General features: G+C 38.8%; 1 protein-coding gene across 6 annotated transcripts in view; it reads right to left on the bottom strand.

Moving 5' to 3' along the window:
• Window positions 1-1,253: 1,253 nt before the first annotated feature.
• Window positions 1,254-11,220, bottom strand: part of LOC113029320 (dipeptidyl aminopeptidase-like protein 6) — a 261,437-nt gene continuing 251,470 nt past the window's right edge. For all 6 annotated transcript variants that reach the window (XM_026180141.1, XM_026180142.1, XM_026180143.1 and 3 more), the window contains 9 exons: window positions 9,867-9,974; window positions 8,748-8,817; window positions 7,911-8,105; window positions 7,477-7,531; window positions 7,273-7,372; window positions 6,506-6,564; window positions 6,348-6,420; window positions 6,195-6,268; window positions 1,254-3,625 (listed from right to left, as the gene is read on the bottom strand). In XM_026180141.1, coding sequence (XP_026035926.1) covers window positions 3,476-3,625; window positions 6,195-6,268; window positions 6,348-6,420; window positions 6,506-6,564; window positions 7,273-7,372; window positions 7,477-7,531; window positions 7,911-8,105; window positions 8,748-8,817; window positions 9,867-9,974 — 884 coding nt within the window. In that variant the 3' untranslated portion in view covers window positions 1,254-3,475. The remainder of the gene's footprint in view (window positions 3,626-6,194; window positions 6,269-6,347; window positions 6,421-6,505; window positions 6,565-7,272; window positions 7,373-7,476; window positions 7,532-7,910; window positions 8,106-8,747; window positions 8,818-9,866; window positions 9,975-11,220) is intronic.

Below are 11,220 nucleotides of genomic sequence, written 5' to 3'. Positions count from 1 at the left end.
TGCTGTATTTTATTACACTGTCAGGCTCAGGGCTCAGTTCCCCTCAAAATAGTGAAGAGTTAGCTCGTGAGTTGAGTTGAAAGTACTTAGATGTGATCTAATAAGATATCAACTGTAAATTATTTGACAGGTTAACCTAGCTTCTAGGTTGGAGCTGAAGTGCCTCAAGGACACGTTTTATTTAATGATCAGCAGGTGGCCAAAATAAATCAGATTTTATAAATGTTTCTTATAAATTAGAACAAACAATAAAGCAGGACATGCTTTAGGGGGTGGCTAACTTCTGCTGAATACCTCCTCAATATATTAGTCTACTGTTTCCTCTGATTTTCAGGCGTGCCAAGTCTGGTTCCCAAAAACCAAGATGGCAAACTAACAAGCTTAAGCCTTCAAAATTATAGTCCACAAACCAATGATCACTGTCCAGTGTTTATCCAGTCTGATGTCACTGGCCATTTCTGGGTGACCGTGCTTCTTCAGTTTCCAAAACAAAAAAGCACTTAAGCAGCACTAACAGATGGAAATGGTCCAAATTCTTGGGCTACTATTAAAGTATTATGTAAACTATGGGAGAGCATGGCAGTATACTAGTGACTAAAACAAGGTTTTTGCCACAGCACCCTCTCTGACAGATTTCACAACCTGCGATGAACCAATTATGGATGCACTGAATGACTACTCAGTCATGTCTCCAGGTGTTTATGTCTGCAACAGAGCAAGTCTTAACCATCCAGATGTAATGTCTACTACCTCATGACTAACTTGAGAGCTACTGTTAGCATAATGTAAACACGTTAGTACTGGCAAAATATAGACTGAGGGTTAAGTTATTTTAAATAAAATAACTCAACTTCCCTCATTGGCAGAGATAAACTTCAGCCATCAGAACAACTAAGATGACCCCATGCACAACAGCACAAAGGTCAGTCATTAACATACTGTTCCACAGTTTGGACTAGCCCCTACAAAAAATACCTGATCCTAATCTTAATGTCCCTTTGACATCTTAGCACTGCTGTTATTCTTTTGTGAAGTGTCCAAATGTTTGGGATAGTGCACAGGAATGGTGCCAGTAAGAATTTGCAGAGGTCTAGGCTTGTTGCTGTTACATCATCACTCAACAAGAGGATATTATGTTTTTAGTTCTGCACTTCTCAAGTTGCCATAAACCCTAATATAGCTTAAAAATCCACAAAAAGGTCACAAAAAATGTCACAAGATGCAACAATCAAAAAATAAAAATAAAAACAAAGTCTGATAAAATATCAGTTTTTATTCTAACATTTACCTTCATGCCACAGTCTGCCATTAATGTCCTTCTATGCTTTGGATAACAAAGTTGAGCATCTGGGGAAAAAAGTCCTCAACAGCCATCAACAAAAATTTTGTTGTCATTGGCAACAAATAAAGTCCACTTTCAACTTAATTCAAGGACAGCAACAGGAGAACAGAAATGAATAGTCAAATGTAACTTCCAAAATGCTTTATGCACAAATAACACTCAGGTAATAGTTTTTTCTTTTCTTTCTTTCTTTCTTTTTTTTGTTTTATGTTTTTTAGAATAAAATGATATTTGAATAACATTTACACATCAAGCTGACGAGACTGGGATCTCAATCACAATACTACTGGAAATGTAACTTATGCAATCCAGTAAGGAACATTCAAGATGTCAAAAATTACCATGTTGACTCAGCTATCAGGGATAGTGCTGCAAATTACCTCATAACATGCACTGAAGCGTAACACAAGTGGCCATTCAAAAAACAAAACAATAAATAAATAAATAAAAGATGTTAAATTAAAATTGTGCCTCAAGGAGTCATTATTTTGGGTGATATGCCAAAATGATTTTTCTCTCTTATGTAAATGCATAATTTTTCAGGATGCAGGGTCCCTTTGGCTTCTTATGACACTTGCTCAGTGTATTTGCTGATGTACACTTTTCACTTTCACTATTGCACTTTCCATCATTTTCTTCACCTAACATTCACATACTTATTATAAGCAACTGTGCATGCAGATTATGTACATTTTTAGCTTTGTCATGGTGTCAGTGGGTATATTTTCTGAAATGATTTGTCTGTTTAAAAAAGAAAAAGCCAATTTGCTGCAACTAGTTCAATTTCAAGCTGTAAGTAGAAAACAATTAATATTCACAAGGCATTAAGGGGAATACGCTTACTATGAGTTTTATCTGAAGATTGATACTACTCACATATCTGTTAAATATGAAACGACAGCTAGCTTAAGGTTCATGTAGCGTAAAGATTTGAAGCAGAGAAATATGTACAGCTAGCCTGTTTCTATCAAAAAGGGTTAAAAATGAATATACTAACATCTCTGGTGACTCTAGGAAGTCCTTGCTCCTGGCCAGGATACAGTCCACACTGCCATAACCTACCATAGTGTACATCATAGATTAGCTAACAGGGGCTGACCCAGAAACAGGCAGGCTGGTGGATAGTGGTTTCCCAGAGTGCCCAGTCTTTGCGCTAGGCTTAGCTAAGTAGATACTTGTAGCTTCATATTTAACAATCAGAAGTGGTATCAATCTTGCCAACATGTTAAACTATTCCCTAAAAATCCACTCTAGAGATGCAACCTCACAGCTGGATGTTTTTTGACAAAGTAAGGCACAGTGACTAAAACAAGTTAATGCTTTTTTTGTTTTTGTTTTCAACATTTGAATAACTGCGAGCGTCACAATAAAACTGTGTCAGATAAATAAAGGTATTTTTTCTCTTGGAATAGTTTTCAAAACAGGGAATTCTGTCAGCATCACTGAAATACGTAAAATGAAATTTACAAGATAAAACTAACATCAGGGCAAACATGAGTACCAAAAGAAAAACATGTTATAGCTGGATGAATGCTTGTGTGCTATTTTACATACTGTAAGAACAACAGACACAATCACAGTCCAACATGAAAAGTTCTTCACAACTTTAAAAATAGTAACATTTCCTGTATCCCCACTATTCCAGACACCCATTTATGACCAATGCCAGTTAGCGTTTTTCACCAGGGGTCTGATTTTCATTAATATACAAGCCCACAAGTTATGTGCTATAAAGTGTTCCTTCTCCTCACAGCTTTAAGTCTGTGTGAGAGCTGATCCTTTCTCTCCACTGCTTTTGAGGAGCTGGTCCTTCCCCTGTTGTGGAGAAGACTGCTTCCCGTCAGTATTTTCCCAGACTTCATATCAGGTCATCAGTCTTTACTGGCTCTCACGAGCCTTTTTGATTCCAACTTGGGGCAGGAGGGAAGGGAGTAAGAATGGGTGGAGGATCAAATGTGTTGTCTGCTGGAAAAAGGCAGTCTCAGGTGCAGTGTGTGGACACGGGGAGGAAAACGATGGACCAAGGACAAATGGGAGTTGCATACTGTGGACACCAGGGACAGAATGGAGGGAGGTAGATGACCAGATGGGTTGGAAGGATCTGGGGCACAGGAGGAGCCCTATGAGGCCAGTCTAACCCTCATCTTCAATCTCTTCTTCCAGAGCCTCCTCAAACACTCTTTCTGGTAGCCTGAAGCACTCCTCAAAAAAGTTCACCAAGGACTGACTGAGATGCTGCCTCGTTGCTTCACTGTGGATGAAGTGGCCCTCGTCTGGGTAGATCTTAAACACAAAGAATAAGGGAAGAACATCACTTGAATTCAGTGTTTAGTGATTCTTAATTTTTTTTTTAATTTAACCAAAATTAATTACAAAATCATTTACTGAACTTCTAGGGGACTAGCATTCATGCTAGTCATGCTACTAATATGATTACTGAATGGTATATCTGAAGAAACTGGATACAAATGACATTTTTGGTCTTTAAAAATCTTTTTTTGATGCTGATGAAATAATCTTCTGAAGTGTGCAGCAGGGTGGCACAGTGGTTAGCACTGCTGCCTCACTCTGTGGACTTTGTTCTTCGATTGCAAGGAGGCTACAAAGCTCTGTGTTTCGTGAGGTAAATTGGTCTTTCTGTCAATAGCGTCTAAATATAGTGTACACCTACAAAGAAACACAGCAAAGTTTTTATCTCAGGTAGCTAAAATCAGTTTTCATGCTAACAGCTTTACTTTGTTTAGTTCCTCTGCTGGTTGGCAGCCATCTATCATTTGACATGGACTGTGGATCAGAACCTCACACAATCAATTGATTTCAGTTTTATTTATATACCACCAAATCACAATATCAGTTGCCTCAAAGCACTTTTTATTATAAGGTATTGACCCTACAATAATACCATCCTGGCTAAGTGAAAACAACAGTTTACTCCAATGGATGGCTTTGGAAAATATGAAGGAGGGCATACATTTTGAACCTTTAATTGTATTTTAATAAATTTAAGTGTTTTCCTGCATATAAAGACCTCCCCTACGACAATTTATACTATAGCAGAGTAATTAAGTAATAGATCAATTAATAACAACTCTTTCTTAATTATGTAGAAAAACTGAAAAATGTTATTGAAATTTCAGATCTTTTTACATTTAGGGATCTCAGGGATTAAATGTGTAGTTGAACTGTTATTACTAACAGACAAGGTATCTTCACTGGTCTGGCTCACTTACGATTAGATACCTGTTCAGCTGCATGTCAACGCAAATATCTAATAACATGACAGCAGTTCAGTACAGTTAGGCATGCACACATGCTCCAAATAAGCAACGGAATAGGGAAGAAAGGTAATTTTAGTAACCTTTAATGTATTATTGGTGCCAGTAAGACTGGTCCGAATATTTCAGAAACTGCTGCTCTACCAGGACCATTTCTATGGTTTAAAGAGACTAGTTTGAAAAGTGAGTGGTAGTTCTCTTAGTGAAAATGCCTTGTTGATGTTAGAGGAGAATTGTCAATCCACTTTGAGCTGATAGGAAGGCAATAGTAACTCAATTAACCATTTTATTATAACCTAGGTATACAGAAAAGCATCTCTTAATGTGCAACATGTCCAACCTAGAGCAGCTAAAGACCACACCAAGTGTTCAGAGCATGAAGGTTTCAGTTTTCCTGTTGCAACACTGGGATGGCATATACAGGGTGTTATCAAAAGAATAATCCGGTTATAAAAGGCTATACCTTTTAAAGTAATATACATAGAAGCTTGGTTTAAATTTTTAAATACATGGCTGAACATAAAGTTTTACATATAAAACTTACAATGTTCACAAGTGCTCAATATGTCGCCCTCCACACGCATGGCAAATGTCCATACGATAGTTAAACTTGTCCCAAATTTTTGGGAGCATGTTTGGACTCACTGTAACCACTGCTACCTACCAGCAACTATGTGAAACTCGTGAATCCCCTCTTTCTAACAGTACATGTTTCGCTTGTTACTGGTGTAGGGCTGCAGAAAGTTCGCTGTACTCAAATGACTGAATTTGGGATGTGGTGAAATGGGATATTCACATCACTGATGTGCAGCCACTAGAGCTGGGCGATAGAACGATAACGATATGTATCGCGATATAACTTTTACTCGATAGAGAAATTAAGCTATCGCGATAGACCTCGCCGCTCTTGTCCTCAACAAAAAAAAAAAAAAAAAAAAAAAAGGTCAGTCAATCCAAATTAAGTAGCGCAGAGCCGAACCAATCACAGCCGCAGCGTCACGTCGCGTGACTTGTTACGTACAGCGCAAGTGCCAAGCCGCACGTGTGTTTGTTTGGGAAGCAGCCAGCGGGTAATGGAGCCAGCGCGTAATGGAGGAAATGAGTGTGCCGACTAGAAAAATCAACCGAGCGTGACCGAAGAGAAAACTTTGAATCTGTACCAGAATAATTAAGATAGTTCTGAAGGCAAAAGAGGTTCCAACCTGGTATTAGCAAAGCTTATAAACTATCTAGTAAGTGTATATTACCAGAGCTCAAAGTGTTTTTCAACCGACAGTAACTAAGTGATAGTGTTTATTTGAACCCATCATAAACTAGTAGAGACCTAATATTAATACTGTGCACACTAATGTGTCTGTTGGTCAGTAATGAGCTTTGATGAACATTCGCCAGCAGAGCAATGTGTTATAAAGGGATTAGTCATGGTGTTAATGCAGGATGCCCAAGGAGGTCTTATAATCTCATTATGTGTGAGGCAGACATTGTGAAGGGCTAATCCTCTGCCTGCTGCGAGACCACCACTGGGATCACAAAGCTCCCAGAGGTTGGACTGAACAAGGAAAAGAAAGACTGCATACCTGTAGGGTGTAGTTGGCCTTTTCACTGATGAGCTGGGCAATGAATTTCGCTGTATGTTGAAAGTGGACTTTTTCTAAAGAAACCAAATGAGACAGATTATTGTTTATCTTTTACATATTCAGTTATGAAGATGATTATAATTCCTGACCTACCGTCAGCTGTAGGATGGATAATCAGAAACTTCTTATCCATAAACTGAGACGCTCTGTGGGCTAAATTTGCCATCTAAAAAACACATTTCAGCAGATTATTTTGATAATTATTACAACTGGAAAGAAAATGAAAAAAAAAAAAAGTAATAAAATCTTACCGTGTATGCTCTTGTGTCAGGTTTGGGCAGTCCAAGGTATCTCTCAGAAAATGCAGAAGCTAGAGGGGGAAATAGGCTTCGGTTATCTTTTATTAGCTTTGTTGTTAAGATCAAATCAAATCTTCCATTAATCACTCTTTGTTTGAGGGTGGTTTTTTATCCCTATGTCTAAATATATTCAGCCATCTACATATTCCTTAGTTTTGAGGCTGTTACAAGAGTCTTCATTTGCAATTCCGCAATTCCAGTGTCATGGCACGTCTCTCACCGCCTCTGGCAGAGCGAGAGAAATCAAATAGATAGGAAATCAGTCACACCGCAACGCCCAGCTCCTCCTTAATTTGCACTTTCCTGACTCGGTGCGCCTCCAGCTACAACAGCACCGCGCCTCGTTCCTTGTTCCCTGCGTCTCTCGTACTGTCACTCCCTCGGTGCACAGCACTTCTGCATTTCACACATTGTATTCCTCGGGTAGCCGAGGTGAGGCTGGTGTTGTTAACTTCGTCTGGCGCTGATGTGATTGAGTTCTAGGTTTGTCTGCACCATCATACTCATGAGTGCCTACTTGCGTGACGCAGTCCCTGAAAAGATATCCCCGCTGTGGGGTTAAAGGTGCTAGATTTGCAATCTGTCTTCCCTTTTCCTCTGAATATTCTGTCAGTGCTGCCTGAGCCTGACTGATTATGCAGGGTTACTGCATTTGTTTAGTACACGTAGTGGAGTGGTGATTTTTCAAATGCAAAAAGCTGCAAACAAACACAGCTTACCATACAATTCAAAATCTGTGATGGGTGAGAGGACAGCGCCGCATTTTACAGGAGATTCCTCACCGCTGACCAACAGGCTGGTCACATAGCCTCCATACACCTGAAGTACAACAACTGCATGTTAACACAGAGATACTTGAGTGTAGAATGGACTATTTTGGTCAATCTTTGGACCCAGAATGCACATACTGACACTATTCTTACCTTTCCAAATGCTCCGACTCTGTTTTTGTCAACATAGGGCTCCTTTAGAATAAAACTGTCAAAGATAAACATTGGTTCAGTTTGACTTTTAGAAAAACTGTCTCACAGTAGCAGCTGTAGCTCTAACTTACAAGATGTTTTAGCAGCTGTTTGCAATAAACGATCCATTATACTATATTAAATTCACAGTGTTTGTTTAACACTTGCACATTAAATGCACGTTTTCAGTTCTGCCAGACCAGCTGCTATCAGTGTGTGTGCAAAATATATTTTCATAGCAGTAACTAATGAAGAATTTACAGATGATAATGTAAATTTATTTGTGTGTGTGTGCGTGTGAATAAATGTGGCTTTAAGATCTGGCAGATGACTTCTGCAAATTACACAGTTTAATGTGTTTTTCTCAATAAAGCAGCACGACTTTATCCACATACTTAAGTGCATCCTTCTGATCCTGCTCCTCAAACACGCCCAGTTTCTTCTGGATCCGATGCAGCAGGTTGGTGCCCTGGAAGCCGCTGCCTTGCCCGTCACAACGCAGCACGATGGCGCCGAAGCTGCTCACCAGCACCGTGGCCCAATCCAAGTGAAACTGCTCTGACACCATCTGGTCACCAGGTGTCCCATCGCTGCACCACAAGCAGAGCAGTGAAGTGAAATCGAGGCTACCACAAGTGATGCGATCCTTATTTCAGTCCTAACTTTGTGTCCATGTGAAAATAAAGTGCATAACCTTATGTCCTAATTTTCTGCAGTCTATTTTTTAAATTAAACATTTGAGCTATACAGCGCAAGAAAAGCAACAGCAGATGAACAGAAAACAGAGAAAAATGGGGACATGGAATAGAAAAACTTACTCAAAATCAACGGCGTGCCTGCTAAATGGTGTAAGAGTTTCAACTGCAAGTTATGACTGTGATGAAGAGGTGAAATAATTCCTAATGATTTAAACTTCTACTAAATCATTTTTACAGGTATGAATGACGATACAATAAATTATAGTAGTGTGTTTTTTTTTTCTAAAACGGTGAGAAACCTAGATCTGACCTGGAGAATAAAAATATAGTTCAAGGCTGGAAGAAAGGAACGCTCATGAAAACATGGTGGAGAGGAGGTTCAGTTTGTCACAGTGTAATTATTATCCAGCAGGTGTCAGGGACAAAGAAATTTATCTGCTTGGCATGTTTGCATTGATATGGACGGATATGTCCTCATATAACTTGGAGTGGAGACTGCATTTCTAATAGACACACACTTTTGTTGATACATACACAAGCAGGAGCAGAGGGTAGTGTGACGTTTCGACAAAGCCAGCTGGTTTCAGGATCTGCATCGACAAGGCTGCAATGTCAAGTCAAACAACTGTTACACAAAAGCAACTAAGGTCTCTTTCACAAACACAAAACATAACCCCTGGTTCTGTGCACTAAACTTTCTAGCTGTTAGTGCCGCAGTTTTGGATTGCTAAATTAAGTCAAATTGTATGGATGTCTATGAGAAAATGCCTTAATTTATTATCTTTTCGGAGGTAATAGACTTCATGGCTTCAGTTGCTAGCTTAGCAATGCATGTTCAAAGTAAGCTGGATCATGACTGTAGCACAGAAAACAACCCATTTTATATGCTTAAGAACCACAGATAGCATAACTTATGGACACAGCTACTGTGACATCACCTGTTGGCTTCTGAAGGCCAGTTTTGAAGCCTTGAGATGAGCATTTTCATGGCTTGCTGAAAAATTGATGTGACAGGTCTGGCTCTCAAACCGCTTGCTCATTTGACAAGAACTTGTGATTAACAATGAAGAGGAAAATGCCACAGAAATTCCTTTTTGAAACATGATATGGTCGAGATTTACGAAAAAAGTGTGACCAAAAATGGGAGACTAAAACCACATACATACAACAAACTGTTCATAGAGGGCAAGTCCAAGGCTATTTTCCCATAGAGTTATCATTTTCCATTTAGAGTGATTTTAATCTGGGCCCACATTTTTCATCGGGCGTTAAACAAATATTAAAGCAGGGTTTTAGAGCTCATGTCACCATATGAGCATTCAGTGTCGTCTGGTTCTCAGGCAGACCTGCCCCTTATTCCTCACATCTGGCTTCAAAACATGAAGACAGCCATCATGATGGCTATGTCCATCTTTTACATACAGTCTACAAATAAAATATATTTCAAACTTTATGGGTTTGTTTTTTTTTTCTTTTTTAATCAGGAATCAGTTTGTTTTGATTGACAAACATCTTTTGGCTCAGTTTACCTCAGCTCCGTGGCATCTTTTAATATAAAAAGAAGTGAAATAAGCTCTGTATTACTCCATCATTAGCATTAAGTTCCTAATAATATGCCATTATACAGTAAGAGTCTGGTGGTCTGATACATACTATAGTCGTCCATGTTGATCTCCTTGTACTCCACTATGGGCATCTGCATGGACTCCAAGGTCAGCCTCACTTTCTCATTGCTCTCCAGTTTATAGACTTCTACAATACCTGAAGAGAGTATGTGAGATAACAGTTTACAGTATTTTTGTCAGGCAGCTCATGTTTCAAATGACTGATTTGTTACAGGAGCAGAATAGAGAGTAATCTCCTTATAGATGTGCTACATAAAAATTTTAGAGGCGATAAGAAAAATCTCCCCCCCCCCATGAAACCTAAACATAGATGTTGTAGAGGAGATGTAAAAGCAGGCACCAAATCAAGACGGCCAAATTGGAATGAGATGAGGAGACTTCATACACTAATTCTAATGTGATCTTGTCTCTACCATTGCTTACAGCAGGACATTAGAAAGACCTACAGGTCACTTAGAAAGACATGCCTTTAAATGCAGCATACTGAGTGGCAGGAAAAAAATGGATTGCACTTACAAAAATGCTGTTGTGAAGGTGAATACATCGAATAATATATGGTAATGAAATTTACAGAGTTGTTTTTTAACATATTCAGGACGGGGAGATCTCATTACTTAAAGATGATAAAGACTGGCACACACATACACACTGTAGTAATCAAATAACAGTATGCTGATAGTGCTGTTGGGCAGGTTATAATCTAATGAGGACATCCACTGTGAGGAGTAATGTCATTACGTCTGTCATGCCACACTTGGCCTGTAGACAAACAGTGACTCAGTGCAAAGGTGATCACTTTGCACTACACTGCAAACACTTCTGCCCCCTTTTGACAAGGTCAGGTTAAATATAGCAAATATGGTAATGTAGAGAAGGTCATTTCTAATGTGTTTCATTCCATTCAGGCTTGTAAATATTCATTTGTGTCAAAAGGTAGCTTCCAGGGCTGAAAGAGGAAGCAGGAGCGTCAAAACTGGAGTTCTTTATAAGGCCACTAGGGGCTAGCCCCTAAAGTGAGTCAAAAATCTGTTCAAATTCTAATTCAGGCGAAAAATTATAGCTTGTGTACAGCTAATTTCCTCCTACAAAAGTAAATACAATTCTTCTTTAAAAATAAATAAATAGATTTTTAGTTTAAAACTCACACATTTAAACTTTATTAAGAATGTGGATACAGACAGGTAGCAAGGGCGACATTGTTGTGAAGTTTGAAGATCATCCATAAAAAACTGTGGGTAATAAAAAGCTTTTACAGATTTTCCACGTTTGATGTGACCCTGATTTCACCAAAATTAACTTTTTAACTTTGTAAATTTGGACATTTTAACATGAGAAGCTAAGGCAATGACTTGCTTCTGGAGCCAGCCACTAGAGGAAATATA

The sequence above is a fragment of the Astatotilapia calliptera genome, chromosome 9, assembly GCF_900246225.1.
Source record: "Astatotilapia calliptera chromosome 9, fAstCal1.2, whole genome shotgun sequence".
Lineage (NCBI taxonomy): Eukaryota > Metazoa > Chordata > Actinopteri > Cichliformes > Cichlidae > Astatotilapia > Astatotilapia calliptera.
Note: the sequence above shows the minus strand (reverse complement) of the source record. Positions and strands in the feature narration are given on the sequence as shown.